Here is a 22,465-nt window from a genome sequence, read left to right on the forward strand (position 1 = left end):
CTACCTATTTATATTATGATCTTAATATTGCAAGCAAATATGAATGAAACTTTACACAGTTTCTGTCTACATCTACATCTTGTCCAATCTTGTCCTGTGATCTTGTCTACATAGTACATCTTCCAGATTTATAATTATGTTAATAAGTAATTTATAAGTTAATCTTGTCATTGTAAATTCGATTATATAGTTGATTTTTACGTTCAGAGAAAGCTAATAGAAAAAAGGGAGTAAAATGTCTTTGGTTTATGGCTGTATGCACATATTTTTAATCTGTCTTATGACGTTTGTAAACACTAAACTGTGTCAGTATATGAATTCGGTTATCATTTAAAAAATATTTACTTTACGCAATTGTGGATTTGATGATATTTCAATAATTTTTTAATATTCTACGTTAATTTTGTTTTCTTAATATAATGTCGGCATCAGCACCAAAAACACAACAGCTTCAGCAAGATTTACAAAATGAATTGACTTCAGCAAACCAATTATTACGTCTCATGTAAGTATCTTTTGTTGTTACGTATTATTAGACTAATTTATAATATTAATATACTTTAATTTATGTATTGTGTAAGTATTAATATTATTTTATTTTTATAAAAATCGTTAGATTTATAGAGTTGCAGAAAATCAAAAGTTTTACTATGGCCGGAGGGGAATTTGAAGAAAATATTAAACAGGTACTTTTGCGCTCTACGATAATGTTTACATCAAAACTAAATATGCTTATTTCAATTTTAAGAAGTGATAACTGTTCCATTTATCATATCATTACAATTACAAAGAATTAAAAATGTTTATAATTAATTTTTTTTTGAGCAAATGTAAGTTTCCAGAACTATATTTTGTGACTTGAATTCCATATTTCTTGCATGATTACTTATATAACATGGCTTACTTATGATGAATTTGAATATTTAGATATCATGATTAAGATTTTACCCTATTCCAGAATGTATCAATAATTGGAGATTTAGCTAAGATACAACAGATAAACATAAAAGATTTGCCGCCACTTAAAAGGATGCAACCACAACTAGACATGACACAAGAAACAAACCAAAGTTATCAGCAACATGACAGCTTCAGGAACAGTATGGATGATAGTCAATAGTGTGTTCATTTTTCTTAGTTTGTAATGTTAAATTTAATAAATTATTATTTCATTTTCTATTACTATGACTATGAGCATTTCTCTTATTCCTTCATACATTTGGTCCTTTCAGTACTCATTGTCACATTGTAGAAAAAATTTTATATTCAGAAAATAAAAATGGTATTGCAATAATGACTTGTGTGCATTATTAAGGTTAGGGGTCAAAATTTTTAGGAAAAACAATCTACTAATATTATAAAGCTGAAGTTTGTTTGTATGTTTGAACGTGCTGATCTCGGGAACTAATGGTCCAATTTGAAAAATTCTTTCGGTATTAGATAGCCCATTCATCGAGGAAGGCTATATATGATCTCGCTAAGACCAACAGGGGCGAAGCACAGCTAGTGTATAATATTTATTCTTAAGCATACAGATTGTCTGTATACTTATAACTGCAATCCAATGACCTTTCCGTCTGTCTATCTATATTGTATTGATTGAATATCACATCCTTGCTACAGGATGGTTCCAAAGGCAACTTGGCCTGCCTTGAGTCCTTGTACTTGGAAAATTGAAATAGAATACCATGTTACTCATATAATTAAAAAACTATGTAAACTAGTAATTAAAACATTTTAATTGGATAATATGCTGCAATTTTTTAATTTTTTATATTATAACTTAAAATTCACTAAATTCTTATTCATAGAAATTACTATTATCACAACCTAAAATTTATTTTAGCTATTCTGCTAAAAAACGAGCAAATAGACCGCTGACTGATTAGAAGTTTTTAAAGCACAGAGATGAGAGAAGGTTCATAGGAAAAGAAAACAGAAAAATAAAAAAGGGTCAATATTGCGGAACAATGTCTGCAGAGGCAGTAAAGTTTGTCGTTTATTTTTTAATCATCTCTGCTAGGTCCCAAATATAACATAAAACAAATAATAAATGGAAGCGGTTCAATATGTTATCTAAGGTTATTTTTAAGCATAATTAACTTGCTAAACGATAAATAAAAGTCAGCAAATATCATTGTTCCAATTTTTAATCAGTTTATTTTTTAAATAATAATAACATTAAAACTTTTTACATGATATACTTTAACATTACAAAAAAGAACTAAACATTATCAGGCCTGCACAATATCTGTTGCACATTTTAAAGGAAAAAAAGACAAAAACGATACAATGATTCTAAACAGGAATGTTGCGTTTATTTAATTCATTGAAAGGATAATACCAAAATTGTACGTAACTAGTTCACAATTCTATTCACAATTTATTCATCTATTAGCTGATTTATTGTTTAAAATAATCATCTATACGTAGTAACGATGCTTTATTTATTCTTAAAATACAATTTAATTACATTATCTACTTACATTAAACATACATATATCTAATTTAACATAACACCTTTAACTAATTTGTGATTTTGGTACATAATTTTTTATCTTATAGATTTTATCAACGACATTAAAAACTTGCCTCGTCGGTTAGACATGTTTCACGGATTGGTAACAGCTTGTCTTAAGACTAGATACATAACAAATTCAATTTTAAACACTGTTAGTGTTGAAATATGGCCGTTTTCTCCTTGAACCTTTGTTTTCGCAAAGCCTTCTCTTCCGCTTCACGTCGTTTTTCTTCTTGTTCTTGTATGATTTCATCATGAAACTTATTCGTTTTAGCGAGCTCTTCGATTTTTGCTTCGAAGAAATTCTTAGCTCCGTTTACACCGACTTGGTCTACGTTTATTTCGGTGAGAATTGCTAATGTTTCCAAACCGGAGTCCGTCTCGAGTTCACCTGCTCGAGCTTTCCTGAAAACAAACATCGTTCTAAAATTAATCCGCTTTAGATGCAACGCCGTCGACATGCTTTCGACGTTAAGCAACAGAATCTACTTATAAGCTACCAGCAACCTAATTATAAAATTATAAAAATATACTCCGTGGGAGCGTTATTCTAAATACTCGCATTAGTATCGCTTATGGCATGTTCATTAGTCAGATCTATTAATGGTATAAGTAAATAAAAAGTCTGTTTATAAATACTGAACGTGTTTATAATACGACTGTTTACGAAGATAAAGAGTAATCGCACAAAAAGACGATTCAACAAAACATGATTTGGTATCGATTCGTTTCATTGCCTGAGACGAGACTGGATGTTGGCGGCTGGCGCCTTATAAGGTCTCAGGTACGCTTAGCTCGACATCGTTCAGGCGATGCTAAAACTAAAATAATAAAAGCTTGGAATATTTTCTAGGTTTTGCAAAAACTCAAATTTTTGCAAATACCTACTAACCTAAATACATAATAAGATACTAACGTATGTAATTGAAATTTAGATATTTGATTAACATACTTAATGGGGAAATCAAAATAATAGCATAATCTTGAAGGAATGCCGGTGATTACGAACTTAATGATTACTTGGTTTGAACTTAATTGATTAATAGCCGCGTCCAGACCGACCGAGCGCGGCTCGCGAGTCCCGCTCGCGAGCCAATAGTTCGGCCGGTGTGGACGGCGCTCGGGCTTCCTCGGGCGCACGTTGGCTCGGCCGAGCGCCGCTCAGCCCCGAGCCATGCGTTGTCGGTTTTTGGCGATGCTCAAAGGCGGCTCAGTCTGAGCTGCTCGCCCGGTGTGGACGGACTTAACGACGCTCGCGAGCCAGAATCAAAAATGGATAAAGAAGACAGTATTTGCTTGATACAACTTTACGGAAGCTTCAAAATGTTATGGGATTCGAAAGATCCAGATCATTTAAATAAAAATTTCGGTTTTAGTACAATTTTTTAATCCAGATTTTTTGTTTCTTTTTTCTTTTTTTTATGATATATCCAGACAACACAAGCGCCGCAGAAGCTAATAAAACGCGGTTTTCCATCGTTATACGGAGATAAACTGAATGCTCAAACCGGCTCACCTTGGCTCGCGAGCGCGGCTTGGAACTTTTCACAAATAGCTCTGGTGCCACGGCTCGCGAGCAGGAAGTCTGAGCGCGGCTCGCGAGCCGCGCTCAGCCGGTCTGGACGCGGCTATTTATCTCCAAATGTATTTTTAGCCAAAGTTAAAATTCTAAGTGTCACAATTAACTACACCGATTAGCCTATTTTTTTCACCGTTTTGCACGTATAATTGAAACGCTGTGATTATTTTGAACGAGTCTTTAGAATACATGTGGGCGACTATTAAAATATATACTTGTTTCATGAACTTTTAGAGGGAACATAAAAATTATAAATATATAATCATAATACGATTGTGAAAAATAGACATTTCTTTTCTTGGTATCATTTTCCGTAGTACAATAGGTACAATAATAAATTCACACGTAGATTATAATTTTTAGTGTCATATTAATGTATGGATAATAATTCTTTAAAACAAGTTTAGATACAAGATATATTAACAGAGTAGGTACAATGACAGAGAAAGGATTTAGTAAACAGCCTACCATACCACGCAAATATACATACCGATATATAAGTAAAAATTCCCTGAAGCTTATTTTATTATCTCCATCTTCGTCCACTTCAGAGATCATTGCTTTTAATCCAAGATGTGTCTGGGGCGCGCCAAGTCGCTCCATCATGCGTTTTACTTCATTTAAATCCAAATATCCGTCGCGACCTTCATCGAATCTGAAATAGAAATTATATTTTGTTGTTATGATGTATTTTAATGTTAAGCTTGATATTGTTACAATGTTTTTTTTTATTCTCTTACTCGTTTTTCCATTGTAATGAATGATGATGTTGATTAGTTTGATAAATAAAAGTCAATTTGTGATAAAATATGAATAGTTACTTAACTTTAGAATTTGTAATCAGTTAAGTATTAATTTTTCAAAACCTCAATATAATCTATTATTAGAAACGGTACGGTAACGATATATTAAATATTTGTAATTTAAAAATATAAGCTTTTAATATCGAATAACAAAATAAAAAGAGTTCGCAGCTGCTTTATATCCACTTTTATATTCAAACATCGATCGATAAATTTAATTAAAACTGGCCTTATGTCCTTTTCCATCAGTCTATTCAGATTTCAGCGTTTTAGCTTAGCGACTACTTCATTCAATGTTATTTCGCATTTTTATCGATTTTATACTAGAAAATTATACAAAACAAGGTTGTCTTTGTCTACGACGGTAAGAATATATATGTATAATAATACGCGTCGTACGCTTCGGTTCATTTTTAACATTTGATGTTTCATGATATGTTTTCTCAACTAAACTTGATTCCCTGAATAAACCTCATGAACTTTATCAGGCAATACTTACTGCTTTATAAATTTAAAGCTACAATATATCATGCGAATAAGTATGTATCCTAATTATAAGAAACGAGGTGTTGCAAAGTGAGAACGCCATAGAGTAGCAAAAGGACCGTTACATAAGAACTTCCTATTCAGTTTTATATAGAAAGTGTGATGTACATTATGAATACCAATCATGATATTATGCGACTATTAAATATGTAAGTAAGTCACACGACAGAATCGACACGAACTGTTCATAAAACTATAAATCATTAGGTTCCTTTCAATTTTGGTTTTGGTTACATCATCGATTTTGCTATACCCGTCACTTGTAGGTATACCCGTCGTTTGTAATTAATGCAAATTGTTTGTGAAACGACGCAAGCGATATAATATAGCCTACATTTTATACAACAGAGATACGGCTAATTCCTACAACATATTGATTGAATTTTCGTTTTTATACGATACATTAAGTCCTTGCAATTGTTTGGCCTCAATAGCAGACAAAGTTTAGCTACCTACCATATTAGTAGTAAGACCTACTTTGTCAACGAATTAACACTCAAAATGAATGAGGGACAAAACACAAAGGCAACTAGTAAAAGTTACTAGTACCTATATATTTTGTTTGGTTTAACACAGGATTCTATGAAGGTTCTCAATTCTACCATGCTATCTGAATTAAAATCAATATTATTTTACCAATTCTACCCTTATCTGTTTCAGTGTAAGATGAATTGAAGAAGCATTTGCTAATATCGATATTCCTATTAATTAGTCTAAACTTGCAAGGACCTCATGAATTTTAATTTTTATGCATTGTCTAGAAACAGATATACAGGGTGTCCCACTGTTGGTATACTAAGCTCAAAGGAGGTTATAGTTTTGCATACGCTGAGTACGTCAAAAATAATTAAAAAATTCCAGATTCATTTTTTTTTCAAATAGATGAATTCTTAAAACTCTATGTGTACACCCATAACAAGCGAGCCGCCCAACTTTGCCACCAGCACGTGAGCTATCGTTTAAGATTATGTTTTCATAGATAAAATGCTCATATAAGAGAAGCAGTATATGCCGGCTGCGCGAAGCTAGAGAAGAAAACATGGATTTTCAGGAAAAATTTAGCAAAAAATTTTGGACGTAATTTTTTTTTAAAGTATTTTTTACGTGATCAGTGTATGCAAAACTACAAGTTCCTTCGCGCTTAGTATACCAATAGTGGGACACCCTGTATATAAATCACAATATATTTTTTTATTCCAAGGTTATCCATCTACAATGACCCACATTATTTATTCACGAAAATCGAACTGCCTTGATTATCCACCGACGCTTTTTGAGAAATTAAGGAGTGGTCGCACTGCTACCTACGACACCTACCTACGTGCATAACAAAATGAAATTTTAAACTGTTTCTATTTATATTTTAGGTCTACTTTTTATTAGATATAACATTCGTATTCCGGTTTTCCAAATATAAAAAAGTATAAAATTATTTTTTAGGTATTCCTTATGCGTAGAAAAACTGCACCCGGTCACGCAGAAGTAGACGTTGGTCTAATTAAAGAAATGGCTACACGTGCTTATAAAATTATTTTTTTAATTAACAAGCACAAAATCCGTCATAGAAATTAATTTTGATTTTTGAAGCACCTAACCTGCGTTCCGATACAAATTGGTTGCTCGTAAAGAACCATTGACCTCGCTAAGCAACAAAGGGAGGCGGGATCTCACCTACGTAACAACTCTTGTGGCCCAAAGGTCCACCCTCGACATTATTGCTGACATACAAACGGATTCTCAGCCGTAAAGAAAATCATGTCATTTCAGATGTGTTTCTGTTAGCCTTGTGTTAGCAATTCTTTCTGTTTCTTGTATCTAGTATCATCGTCAAATAATCACAAACGCGATATTTAAATGATCCTTTTAAGTTTTATATTCAATCAGAATCTTCTTAATCATGAAAAAAATAATAACAGAACTGGCCTTGCCCTTGCCAAGTTTAGCGCTTAGCACCACAATTGGCAATTCATTTTCATTAATACAATACGATAACATTAATTTATTTTTACCCGTCATTTCATATCCAATTAAGTAATTATGGTAATTAATTTAACATATAATCAGCTATTGCAGAATTCAGTTATTTGTAACATAGTTAATATTCAGATAAAATAATAAATTCTCTTTAACATTATGCAAGTCGTTATGCTGTAGGAATATTGTAAAGAAACAAGACAATAACAAAACCAGATTATCTACTTAGGTCTTTTATACAAAACAGCGTATTTGATGTCAACATCCTATTCAAATTCATGATGCTGAAGTACCCACATTGAAATTCATTCAGTGAGGAACGACGTACGTTGCACTAATATCAAGGAACACATAATTATATTGAATATTGTGCCATTGTTTTTGCAATTTGTATTCTAAAAGCCTAGTCAATATACGTTTAAATTGTAATTGAATCCAAATTTATAAATGATTCTATCATAAAGTAATAACAATAAGATACATAAATGTTTTGCTTGATAAAAATATCTATAAAATATATATATCTAATAAAAAGTAGACCTAAAATATAAATAGAAACAGTTTAAAATTTCATTTTGTTATGCACGTAGGTAGGTGTCGTAGGTAGCAGTGCGACCACTCCTTAATTTCTCAAAAAGCGTCGGTGGATAATCAAGGCAGTTATTATTTTTTTCATGATTAAGAAGATTCTGATTGAATATAAAACTTAAAAGGATCATTTAAATATCGCGTTTGTGATTATTTGACGATGATACTAGATACAAGAAACAGAAAGAATTGCTAACACAAGGCTAACAGAAACACATCTGAAATGACATGATTTTCTTTATTACTATCGATAATTGAACAAAATATAATAATTTACTACTCATTTACCTCAATCGTGAAAATGTATAAGTTTGGATATTTTGTTGTTCAGATACTAATCTGGAAATATTACCTATATCTATTCTTAAATTGAATATTCCGCATAATGTTGTAATTATACTGACAGCGTTTTTTATCCATGAGAAGAAAGATACTAATAACCCTGGGATGGTTCATGGTGTTAAACGTAAATATTTCACAAAAGATCAACGTAGGTATATTTTTAAACATTTGCCCCTAAGGTAGTTCACGGTATGCATACAGAATGCGCAGTGGGAGATATTCCTTTTGTGTACGTTTTTCTAACGTTACTTATATTTTTTTTTCTATTTAGAAATTACGTAATGTATTCAAAAGTTCCGACTAAACTACATCCTACTAAAAATCTCTAAAAATGTATATTTATTTTTGTTTCTATTCATTCTAATATCTATGTAATTGACGATACTAATTTAGGCCAAGACAGCCATAAAATTAGGATATTGCAGGCATAAAATAACGAGGGCAGTGATGAAAACGAACTGTGCCAGAATAACAAAATGCTTTTGCCTTTTCTCGAAAGCAATTAGACAATAGTATTGCTTGAATTGTTGCCCTAGAAAAATATATAGGCTCCACAATTGAGTAAGTAGGTTATGTTTTGTGTGCAAAAGTGTCATCATTAAAGAACAGTCAAAGCTTGTATATATATCACAATTGCTACTGTTAACATTCGGTAATGCATGTATAATTGTATAAGTATGTATATGGTACCTATTATTATGTTCTTTTGGTTTGTACTGCTAATATAATTGTCAAGGTTTTATTATTGACCCTTATAGTAATACAACTACCGCACAGAGTACTTAACAGAAGCTAACGCAAACTACGGCTAGAATAAATTCATATAAAATCTAGATATTGCTTAGCTAAAATCTTAGCAACATAAAAAATAGATGCACATTTATGCTGAGAGTCTAGTGCTTGCGAACCTACTTAATAATGCAAAAATGCAGTATTATAAATCGTATTTAGAATACCTACTTGCATAAATTAAATTTAAACATTAACTTACATAAGTTTACGGTCATAAATGACCAAACATTCTTAATACTAATTGCTTTATGTAACATGTGGCTGATCATCACACATTTCATTTATTCTAATTCATACATAGGTAATTAATAACCAAATTAAAATCAATAAATGCACGTTAAATAAGGTAAGGCATTTAAAGACTACTTTAATAATATTTAACAATTTTAATGACGCTAAATAATTGTAACAATTATGAAATATGTTAACTCCGAATATAAAAACTTAAAAAGTTATTTAAAGTGTTTATATACGAAATATTTTATGTAATCTAATCAGCACTCCATGATCTGCTCGTTTTGAGTGAGTGTATTAAATAGTATTGTTGCAATATGAGCATATTAAAAATTTACCGTGAAACGTAACGATTTCCTAACAATCGTTTATTATTGTTTGTTTCAGAATACTGTATTACCGACTTTTGATTTCCTCTACCGCTTTACTGACCGAATTCTCAATTAGTTTTCAAAACGCAAATTTCCATGTCAGTTTTATAAATGGTTTATGTCACGATATATTATTTACAATGTTATATAATATAGTAAAATACTTATACAAAAATGTATCAAAAGTATCGTGATACCGACTTCAATTTTGTAGGTAAAGTTATAGATATTTAATAAGGTCAAAGGACGAGGTTCAATATTTTTAATGTAAAAGTATTTTACACCACACCACGGTTAATTTCTTCTAACATTTATTGAAAATACAATATTCATCCTACCTATAGCTTAGGGCCATTTACAAAATTGTGTTGTTAAAAAGTAAAAACATTGAATTCTTTCAACAACATTGACCCCGTGATTTGTTTTCACTTCCATTTATTAAATGTGACAATTGACAAGCTCGCGTCACATTGTCATTGTACACCAATCACAAAAGTGTAAACATTATAGTAACGAGCAGTTGTTTATAATATCAATAAATAATATTTGTTCACATGACTCATTTATTACTATATAGTTACTTTATGGACGATAACCACAGACGATAACCTAACCAAGTCATCTCATTTGTTAACCTGTCTAGAGTATGTATTGTTATTCGATTTTTTTTAATTTATATGTAGCTAACTACAACAATTTTTTTTACATTTTATGGTATTTAGCACGCGGTTTTTTCCAAACTGATGATAAGTTATTAGCCTCAAATTAGCCATCTTTGTTTCGAGGATGCCGGCGATTTTCGTATGCGGGAACTATTTACAGCATTATGAAATAGTAGGTTACATTAATAATTATACTTAAAGTAAAAACGAATTGATTGTTGTATTCATACTTCATAGTCATTATCTTATCCAACTCTATGTATCAAGACAGTCATACAATAACATAATTGATATAATTGGGTGTCGTAAAAAATAGGTTTTTTGCTCGATTGAATCAGCTGTTATTGTGTGTCAATTTACCACAGTATTGCGTGATTAAAAACGGGAAATCTCGTAGATAACTTACTCCGTGGTAACTGGTAGATAACATTTACGGCAAGGAAATAAAGTAAAATTTGCTGATTGAAATATTGTCGAAAGACTAAGGAAATACGTTCGGATGTTGTTTCAAGTATTTCTTTTAATTCATCCTTCAACGGATCGAGTTGATTATTATCTATAGTATGATTTACCTATAAATTGTAAATTGTAAATTGTAAATGAATAATTAAACAGTTATATTATTAAGTATCAGGAAACCTTCGCTTGATATTATTACCTAATAGATTTTACAGAATTGAATTCATAATTACTTGAGCGGGATTTTGTTATTGAACAATATGATTCTCACGACAAAACACTTAAATAAACTGTTTAATAGTTTTAACAATTATGGGTTTTGTACATGAACAAAAATGTGTAAGCAAGCGTCTGCATAGAGTCATAACTCATAACGGATTTAAATTGAAACGTTCTAGACTCTAGTGCCGTACACGTGACTCCTTATGGCTGATATAAAATAAAATGACCTCGGTCATGTGTGATAGCAAATTGCGAGGGTGATATGTGAACAAATTGCAGGAGCACCGGCCGGCGTGAGGGAGATCAAGGTTTCATTCGATTATAAAATCGATGTCTCGAGAAACGAAGTTGTTGTTATAAATGTATTTTATTCGCAGATTTTATTTATGTAAAGGATGAATGCGTGTGAATTTAGACCATTAGACTGATTGACTGAGAGCATTAAGCTACCTAATCTAACAAACAGAAACTGCCGGAAAAGCGATAACATTCTGTTAAGGCGCCATCGCTCGGTTATTATTTTTTTTTGTGTTTTATTTTATTTGTATCAAACATATTTTTGGTCTTTTTTAAACCTATTTAAACAAAGCCTTTGATAAATGTAATGAATACTGATGCTATATAAAATTCATACCATTTTAAGCAAAAAAAAAAAATACTTCAAGTTTTAATATAATAAGAGTTGATAACACCACCCTCACATTTAATCACTTTCAAAGGGTTACATTTCCCGTCACCCTTCGTACCTATTATGATTAAATAGTGGTTGATATGCAAACCATGAGTCATTCGGCAGCCGGCATTGATTGTGTCGTGTGATATCTACAGAGTTCAGACTCACTTCCACGCTGATCAATTTTTACGAGTGTCAAACGATGACCATAGTGAACTGTGAATCATTTAAAAACATATTTAATGAAAATCTTAATGTAATAGGAAGATTCACAAGGCATATTATTATAGGTACCCATCGTATATAGGGTTGTTGAGGATTCCTCTTCCGCTTCCTCATAATGCGGAAGTTCCGCAATATTTTGGGTTCCTCAACCGTTACCGCATCCTCAAAAATTAAATCAAAAAATTCCTCTTCCGCTATCGCTTCCTCAAAATTAAGAGGAAATTTATGAGGAATCCGTGTATCTACGACAACGCACTCGCTGCAGCGCGATGCCGGGCCGATCCGATCGGGCGGAGACTATTCGACTAGGTTTTATTCGTAGATATGTAATGTATGAAAATATCTCGACAAAATCTAATCGATTTGAGTCACTTTTTTTTACTGAGATAGATTAGGTTTTGTCGAGTATTATGCATAAACAAAATCATATCTGAGTCCGACTCGTGACTCAAATAGTATAGTATAGACTAGGCTTTGTAAATTCGCGATCGGGCGAGCGAGACCATGCCACCCGCGCTGTTACTTGCTTGTTTTTGCATATAATATTTTTTTGCAATTAATAAGCTCGAAAACTGTTGGACTAATTAATATTTTTATTGAATATGAACACTAAGTAAGATGCTTTTTTATGACAAAGGGGCAATTTTCCTAGTAGTTAAAATATCAATATTCAATATGTACAGAAGGAGAGTGGCTTTTGTTTTAATTTTTAATTTTGATTATAATTTCCTATCATCCTCGTCCTCATCCGCTTCCTCTTCCGCTTCCTCATCCGCATCCTCTTCCTCAAAAAAATATCCTCATCCTCATCCGCATCCCCTAAATTTGCGTGTGAAAATTCCTCTTCCTCCTCCTCTTCCTCATAATCACTTCTTCAACAACCCTAATCGTATAATATCTTAATTTTGTGTTAGACTGCTTCGTCTACTCTTCTTAATTATCGTCTGTGATCCTAACATTGAAATAATACGTTTCAAATAGCGGAATATTAGGGTACCTACTTATTAATAATAATTTAAAATGCATCTAGTTTTATTCTTGTCTCAGTAATAGGGTCCCGTCCCTCTTTCGGTACGGAACCTTAAAAGAACAACTCGAATAATTAAATATGAGTAGTATGAATTATCGGAAGTGATTTAGCCGAAGGTCACTTTAACTACGCATAAATGATACTTTTACACATAAACAATTAAACGTGTTTTGAATACGGAAAAGTAAACTATTATGAATCGCGGATGACTAACCGTTGACCACATTTATAAAACCAGGTAATATTATACCTACGTAATACGCGAAATGGTGACTAATTTACCAAACATAGTGTTATTCATTTTATGAATTATTAATGACAACAATGATTAATAACGTCTACCCTCTTTACTAAATGAAAACACTGTGTTATGTCATATTATGCTTATTGGTTATTATAACCTAACTAGCTGCGCTCCGCGGTTTCACTCGCGTGGCTCCGCTCTTGTTGGTCTTAGCGTGATGATATATAGCCTATATAGCCTTCCTCGATAAATGGGCTATCCAAAAGTAGTAGTTCCTGAGATTAGCGCGTTCAAACAAACAAACAAACTCTTCAACTTAATAATATTAGTATAGATGAGTACAATAAATAAAAAGTTGTCTACTTCAAATAGATATGTAAGTACTGAATGTACAAAATGAAATACTATATTAAATATACACTGATTAGTGACTATACAACTTTTTTAATTTTGTATGTACATATAGTATATGCTAACTTGAAAGTTTTGCAGATCACATTTTGTAACGATAGTGAGTCTTAGAATTTAGAAAATAATGGATTTAGCCAAAAATGATAACGTTTAGAGATGTATGCATGCATATTTGCAAACAATTCCATTGGATAGAAAATAATTAAGTTACAGAAAGCTGAAGAAGTTATAAGATTATTTATAATTTAATATTTTTAACGCCTTGCTAGAAATCTATTGCTTGAAATCGGTCCTAAATTAACTATGAAACTAATATAAACTAACCTGAAGCTTATGAATTATGATATGGATTTGTCGTTGGTTTTTATATAATTGCCATTTGCCATACTGTACATATGCCACAGTATGGCAGAACACATTTAAAATATTAAATACAACTATTATGAAGGTTCATATTTTGTTCATAACGATAATATTATATTTATTGATAGAACGGCTATTGTTTTAATGAAAACCGAACGGCTATATTATTCTAGTGTTAAGTCCCTAGGGCCTAAAGCATTTCAGGATAAATATTATATGAATATCGTCTGGAGTCTGGAATAATCCAGGATGTGGTCTGTCTGTGTGCTACATTTTAATTCAAATTAACTGTAATCTAGTGGTATCAATTGTTCCTTGGTTATTTTATTTATATATTCTACAGGGGACTGCACAGCTAAGTTATATCAAAATATAAGTAAATTATTATGTATCTGCGTCATATTAATAATAAATTATTAACTACATACGTAGGTATGCGTTTACCTATTAATTTAAATGTTCAAAACAATATTTCCTTACAATGAAATAACGACAAAAAATCATAAGTTCAAGGAAGGAAAGTTTATTTTTTATACCAACGCGACGCAATATAACGACAGTGAAAAATAAATATACTTTTTTAGCTTCTTTTCAAATTCTATATTTATATTCAATTGTACGGAGATATACTTTACCGTCACTTCTAGACTGGGGTAGAAGCCTTTGAAAATAATGAAAAGATAAAAAAAATCGCAGTCGGATGAAACCCATTAGAAAAGGAGGGGAATATGATAAAAATGTAAGGAAAAATAAATTACGGTCAATCCGAGTTCGGGAAGCGGGAGGGGGGAGCTTTTAAGAGAAAAAAATGGTTTCTCTCGATTTCCGACTAAACTACAAGTCCTATAGAAAAAAGTTCAATGGCAAAGTTGTAGGTAATTAAAAGTTCTACAACTTTTGTATTCACAATTTTTTCACATAACCTAAAAATTTAGGTGAAAAATTCAAAAAAACAAGTTTTTGGTCTTTTATTTCTATCTACTTCAAAATTTATTTTTTTTCTACGAAATTTGGTGGAAACTTACTTTATTATGTCCCAAATACACTGTAATTTATTTGATTGAAAATATTTATTTTTTCGCCTTATTTTGAATTAATACCAAAAAAACAACCTAATTTTCAATCGAAAAGTCACCCGTCAAAATATCAGCTTTTTTCAAAAACTTAGGGTGCCTTTTATTCATTGAAATCTCTACCTTCATATAGTGTAAAAAAAAATAAACACCACCATAGTAAATGTTCTCAGGAAATGCATACAAACAGTGTGATAATGAGCTTTTACTAAATCAGGCACACTTCTGGAACTCTATATCTTCTCTTGTATCGGCTTTTCGGTAATATTTCAAAAAAAAAAAAATTATCTGTTCTAAGTTTAATATTTTACAGCATATTCAAAAGCAAAATGATGTCGATAAAAACATTTAAGGTAGTTCGAGAAGTGTGCCTGATTTAGTAAAAGCTAATTTTCAGACTGTTTGTATGCATTTCCTGAGAACATTTACTATGGTGGTGTTTATTTTTTTTACACCATATGAAAGTAGAGATTTCAATAAATAAAAGGCACTCCAAGTTTTTGAAAAAAGCTGATATTTTGACGGGTGACTTTTCGATTGAAAATTAGGTTGTTTTTTTGGTATTAATTCAAAATAAGGCGAAAAAATAAATATTTTCAATCAAATAAATTACAGTGTATTTGGGACATAATAAAGTAAGTTTCCACCAAATTTCGTAGAAAAAAAAAATTTTTGAAGTAGATAGAAATAAAAGACCAAAAACTTGGTTTTTTGAATTTTTCACCTAAATTTTTAGGTTATGTGAAAAAATTGTGAATACAAAAGTTGTAGAACTTTTAATTACCTACAACTTTGCCATTGAACTTTTTTCTATATGACTTGTAGTTTAGTCGGAAATCGAGAGAAACCATTTTTTTCTCTTAAAAGCTCCACCCTCCCGTTTCCCGAACTCGGATTGACCGTAATTTATTTTTCCTTACATTTTTATCATATTCCCCTCCTTTTCTAATGGGTTTCATCCGACTGCGATTTTTTTTTGTTTCAAAAATTATCTACTCTAGTCTATTCATTCTTCACATTCACAAGAAAACATCTGGTCTAACTTAGGTAATGGGAGTCTGAGATACCTACTTTAGAAAAATATCATTGCGGAAAAACTAGTTAGTCGTGGAGTTTAACTTAAAAAGCACTAAAATGTGCACCATAAATAATTGAGTGTCCAGAACACTAACTGTGTGAAAATATAATTGTCTCGTGTGATAACTGAAAATGAAAGTTATGAATAAAACGATAAAGATAATTTGTATAATTCTTGTAAACACTGCGCATTCACATCACCCATTCAAGTTTGTCTCCCACGTCGCTCGTCGATCCCCATTACCTAATTAATTACTGCAATTGTGTTTATATCATAACGCTTTTACTGTTTTTTATATATTAAAATTTCATAAAATTCGCTCACAATAATTGCACGTGGGTGTTTCATTTGAATATAAATATGTTAGATTAGAAATATTAGGACATACGTACTAGTGTTGATGATAACGCGAACATTAGCTTAGAAATGTTATCTTTACGGTATGTTTATAAATTGTGTATCGTGGGTGTATCTTATCAAATCTTAGGTAAATTATTTTTTACGCGTTAGTATTTTGATATACATTACGTTTTATTGAGATACCTATATAGTTACGATGAGACTTTATAACTAGAAATTTTTAGCTTTTACCAGGGAGCGGTGATTTAAAATGAATTTAAACCTGTTGTTCTTGACTAACTCATTAGCAACCTTGCTTAAAGTAAAACGACATCGACATACAGGTAGGTGCCGGTCAGGATGTCTCCTGCAAAGCGTTCACATGTCGGTATCGATAAAAATCACCTTTATACCCACTATAGTCTTAAATTAACATTTGTACTCACTTGTTGAAGGTCTGCTCGTACTGTTTTATTTCTTTCCTGGAGAATTCGTGGAACTCCGTAAATACATTGACGAATTTATATTTCGGTTTAATTTCGATGCCCTCTTCTAGCTTTTCATTAATTGCTTGCCGCCTCTGGAGTATTCCGCTGAGTTCTTCGGTAGCTGCCATGTTATATCGTATAGTTTTGTGCGAAAAGTTCGGAGAGCGGTAGGCGAGGCTGAGACGAAGACGCGAATGTGTTCACTTGAGAGCGACCTTACAAACACTGGCAGTTTGGCCGGTCCACGGCTGTCGGCTCGTACTCCGCGCACTCCGTGATACAATCGCGGGGGACGGATCGACGCGACCGTATGCCGCGCACTGCTTTACAATCTGCTTAATCTTACCGCACTCGAGTCTCGACAAATTACAACAAATACCACATAAACCACAACAAAACATTAGCGGCAGGCAGACTAGTCAATCGTGATTCATGAATGACACCATGAGGCATGAGTTTGAGAGATCTTTTCGTATAATGTAGGTGCGGTAAAGATCTTTAGTAAACATTGTGCTTTAATCCTAAGTTGGTTCCTTTTGCTAACCAAATAATAATGGGCAAGGTGAATTAGTTACTTGGTTGAGCTTAATCTAACCACCTAGGTCCTAGGTGTTTTTTACCAATTATGTCCTAGGTCCTAGGACATAATTAGTAAAAAAAAACTGAGTACCTATACGTGAATAATTAACAATAATCAATCGAATTTCTCCTTTAAAACTAGATATTGATTAAATAAAATAACAATTTAATTTAATTTAATTATGTACCTATAACTATTAACTACTGTATATTTTGATCTTAGTAAGCATATAGGTAACAATTAGGTAGGTAATGTAGTAGAACATTTTTAATAGTTTATACTTTATAGTTAAAGGTAAACTTTGTATAGGTACTACTATATAAATTATAAGTATACATATAATAAAGTTCACTTTTGGGAGAGCTTTTACCAATCAAATACGAAAAAAAAAGTTTACAGGGAATCATATCTCATTTATTTTGTCTAAGAAGTTGAAGGGGATTTGCATTCGAAGTAGGTATTTTTTTCTTAATTATTGTATTCAATACCTTCTTTCTAGTCATGAATGTGCCTTAAAAACAAAAATTATTAGGTACATTTTAGGTATATTTTAGTTAAGAGTTCAACGTCTTAGGAAGTCGGGATGTGGTTGCTTTCAATTGAGTATTACAAAATTTAAATTTATATTCAAGAAAAATAATTTATATAGATTATAGATGAAAAATCTTACGACCATCTTACGACTGTAGCAATTACCTTTCCGGCCGTGTATGATGATTGACACATGAATTAATACCTACACGCCGAAAAAACTGAAAACAAAACAAGAGCAATAAATTTTATTCACGTCAGGTCAAAATAAAACCTCACTGCTTCTTTTTTCACACAAGGGCATTTCTTCAAAAATTCGGAAGGTCATATCAGACCCAATTTAATTTATTCTATTGAAATATAATTTTACCGTAACTTAAGCATAGGTTGGTATAATTTGTACGCATTATAGGCATTTGTATAAACTACATAAGTATAATATACAGTACCTAATAAATGTAACTCATTTGCAAACTATTTATATTCACTGGCTATAATAGTTTTTCCCACGTGGCGTCTGGGACCCACGCGAGGCGTTTAGATGCAATAAGTAGATGAATGTGCATCTTACTTCTTGAAAGTATATTTTTCGTAATGTTTAATGATGTCACATACCCACACGTTAAGATAAGGACCGTGAACTAATTTCATCATCAAGTAATCCTTTAAAATATACGAAAGATAATATAGAGTAGAGTCTGTTGTAGACTGTAGACGTACGAACATACCTGTGGTATTTGTATAGTACAGTAGAAAGAGTCTTCATATCTTAGCGCACTGCAATGTCTAAATAAATATGATAATTATTTTATTTGTAACTAAGATTAGAGCCACTTTTTTATATATTTGATTAGATAACATGAAATATGAGTTAATATTAAATAAAAGTAGCCGCGTCTAATGTATTAAATTAATAATCTTAATTTTGTTTGTTCCTAGTGAAACTTTTGTCGGTTCCCAGAAATAACGATAACTTTGTGAGTCAAATCACAACTTCCTTTTTAAACGGAATTCATTTACAATTTCGAGAGCCCCAGAAGCGAGTAATTCAAAGGAAGTGACAAACTGTCACTAATACTCATAACATTTGATTAAAATATGTGAAGGGTATTCTTTCTTTTAGTTTTACTTCCATAATTTATTAATTTAATATTTTATGACTTTTTAAATCTTAACACCTTAGATACATTATACAACGATATAATTAATGTAATTCATAGTACCTACCTTTATGCCAAATTTCTACATATTTATAGATAAATTCAGCAACTTCAACCATTTCTTTGTTACATAAAAAAGAAGTTTCATATTTTTGGATGTTAAATGGAAAAATACTTCCCATATGTAATTTAAAATTGCGTCTTCTTAGAAATATTTATATTGTTTATGGCCAAAAAATATACACACTAAAAAATAATTTCTAAAAACAAAAACATACCTAAAGCTTAACCACAGAATACTTAATAGTTAATAGTAGCACAGACTAATAATAATATAGGTACTAGTTACTACAGATAGTACTAACGCTAGCTTAACATCACAAAGTGCATGTGCGACAGTCCCTTCTCTAGCAAAAATAGGGCCAACTCAATCTACTCAGTAGACTGTCTACTATTAAGGAACATAAATCAATGCTGTCATATTGAGTTATTTGTCTCGTCGCAATACTTACGTTATGCATATTACATAATTTGTTTTCTAGTCAAACACTATAGGACAACCGTAGCCAATCGGCCCTCAAAAATTCGAGTGAAACGAAAACAGTCGTTACAGTGTTTGTTTTAGATCCGACGGATTAAGTTACCTACAATAAAACAAGAAATCCCGTCTTACATCTAACATACTATTTTATAGATTGAACCTGTGTACCTTTCTATTCTATAGGAGAAAATATGTAGTATTTTTTGTCCGTAACATTATGTCACATCTTCTTGATAAATTATAACATACCAACTCATAATGAGCTTTCGATGTGTCATTTATATCACCATGCCATCACGAAATCCCCGTTATGCTGCACCGGTATCATACAATCATTATACACATTCTATAGAGCAAAATAACAAAATAGTTAAAAATTCGATCAAGTGCAAATCGGACCCGCGCTACGAGGGATCCGTACAATTTTTTTCATTTAATTATATATTGGATCTTTAAATTTATGCTTTTCGCAATTTTCTCTTTTTTTTGTGCAGTTTATGATGTTGATTCGTACCAAATTTTAAGATTCTGAGTTCACGGGAAAGTAGGTAGGTTTGGATTACCTTGCAAATGTCGAAAATTTGCTGCCATAACGGCTGTATCTTAGAAGTTAGTTTTTTTCATAGCTACAATCGCGTCAGTGGAATTGATGATTTTCACAGAAAAGTCTTGACAGACATACAAAGAAACAAAAATGTTTCTACTAGGGTTCCGTTCTTTCTTTTTGTGATTTGGTACCCTAAAGAGAAAATTGACAATATACAAGAGATGAGATATAGAATTATTATGTCTGGTAAGCATCGAAGTAGCTATAAAATATTATTATATTATCACTACATAGTATAAAACAAAGTCGCTTTCCCTGTCCCTATGTCCCTATGTCCCTTTGTACGCTTAAATCTTTGAAACTACGCAACGGATTTTGATGCGGTTTTTTTTAATAGATAGAGTGATTCAAGAGGAAGGTTTATATGTATAATAACATCCATTTAATAGTGGAGAAGTACTGTTATTTTTGAGGTTTCTAATGTGATATCGTAAAAAATTACATTTTTTCCGCTTAACACGTTCGCTGCGGCACAGATATATCTGTACTTTCCATTACTGCGTTACGGGTCGTTTTAAACCTTGTCCTATACCAGAGATTGTGGCGGCACGAGGCATATTAAACCCCACCGCCCGAAGGAGACCAAAATCCTTTTTTTGGCGCCAAATAAGACAAAGTGTGCGGCTTTTGTCGTGATTATTATTACCAATGAGTTCATTAACCTAAATCTACCGTCGCCCGTGGTTAGATTAGTTAGTTTAGATTCTATGGGTAAAATAAAATGTGGGGTCTGATGTACCCCATACCGCACTGAACAATAGCAGTTTTTCATATAATTTAGTGATGGGAAAAGAAATATCGATTTTATTTAATTGTATTTATTTATCAAACTTATGGATGTTTTTTATTAAAACAGGCCAAACCAGAATATTGTTTGCAACCAGTGCATTCTGTGAGAATTTCCTTTACTTTTTTTGTCGGCCTCACGACTTGTTAAGAAGATGCGGAGTTTTTTGTAACATCCTACACATCTCCTCTTCTTTGATCCCTTTAAGAGATGATGTGCCTTGTTTGTTGGCTTGTTGACTTGGGCAAGAGTTAAATTTTGATGAGCCATACACCGATTGCCGGGTGTTTTGGATTTGCCGCTAGTTGATTCAATGAACAAACACGCTAATAGCAATCATGATTATCAACATATTTGAAGAAAGTTACTCAACATGTCACATTCACGTTTCTATTAACGATATTTATTATAACGAGTAGTTTGAAAATTAGGTACCTGTATCCACATTCAAGTCCTTCTTTGTAAAAGCTTCAATAAGTTGTTCCACAAATAGTCTCGAATGCGTTGCACAACACTAACCGCGTGAAGCTAGCTTAGGGTGCGGTACGAGGTGCGCGGTGGTACGAGGTGTTCGCAACCTCGTTCCGCACTGTGTTAGAATTTTTATTTATTCAGTGCGGCACGAGGTCTAAGAAACCCGGTATTAAGGTCGGTATACCATTGAACTAGGAATCAATAGCACATCTCAGATATATAGATATCACTTTCCTACACTGAACCAGATGGAAGTTATGCCTCCCGCACGACAGAGAAGTTTAAGTTTTTTCCTACCGCTATAACGACGAGACACGGACAGGGTGTTTCAAGCCCTGTTTCGCAGCGACGTGTTAAAAACGCAGGCTGAACCCTACGAGTTTTATCAAAATAATGTACTAAGTATTATACATATTGAAAAGGTCTACAGAAAAGTCCGCGATGGTATATGTCTATCTCTTATGGATAACCCACAATAACTTTTTTTTGTCATTTACTTTTTACGACAAATAATGGCTAATTTTCGATGCGACCAATACAGCATTAATCCTTAACCAATTAAATACCTTGAATACATTGTTCATTTAATATAGATCTATATGGCCCTTTACACCGTATGATTTAAGTGAATATTTTCGAAGATATTACAGATTTAAAAATTGCGGGACGTAGCGTTTGCGGCGGTACCGGCCGGCCGCCCGGCTATCTATTTTATACCCGTGCGAAGCCGGAGCGGGCCGCTATGTTTTTATATACAACGTTCACAGT

At 32.2% G+C, this 22,465-nt stretch overlaps 2 protein-coding genes across 2 annotated transcripts; one reads left to right on the forward strand and one right to left on the reverse strand.

The window, feature by feature from the left end:
• The first annotated feature begins 300 nt into the window (after nt 1-300).
• LOC149481091 (uncharacterized) lies at nt 301-1,189 on the forward strand. Its single transcript, XM_089705989.1, has 3 exons — nt 301-505; nt 617-686; nt 959-1,189. Exons 1-3 carry the CDS (start codon nt 420-422, stop codon nt 1,118-1,120), a joined length of 318 nt encoding a protein of 105 aa, XP_089562115.1. The 5' UTR covers nt 301-419; the 3' UTR covers nt 1,121-1,189.
• A 943-nt stretch (nt 1,190-2,132) lies between these two features.
• On the reverse strand, nt 2,133-17,355 carry Swip-1 (EF-hand domain-containing protein D2 homolog Swip-1). The gene is made up of 3 exons (XM_089705703.1): nt 16,976-17,355; nt 4,591-4,755; nt 2,133-2,926 (listed from the first exon to the last, which is right to left on the reverse strand). Exons 1-3 carry the CDS (start codon nt 17,143-17,145, stop codon nt 2,674-2,676), a joined length of 588 nt encoding a protein of 195 aa, XP_089561829.1. The 5' UTR covers nt 17,146-17,355; the 3' UTR covers nt 2,133-2,673.
• Between the last annotated feature and the right edge of the window lie 5,110 nt (nt 17,356-22,465).

Source organism: Colias philodice, chromosome 17 (assembly GCF_061535455.1).
Source record: "Colias philodice isolate Cphi_HAF_F1 chromosome 17, ilColPhil1 Martin Lab GWU primary, whole genome shotgun sequence".
NCBI classification, from domain to species: domain Eukaryota; kingdom Metazoa; phylum Arthropoda; class Insecta; order Lepidoptera; family Pieridae; genus Colias; species Colias philodice.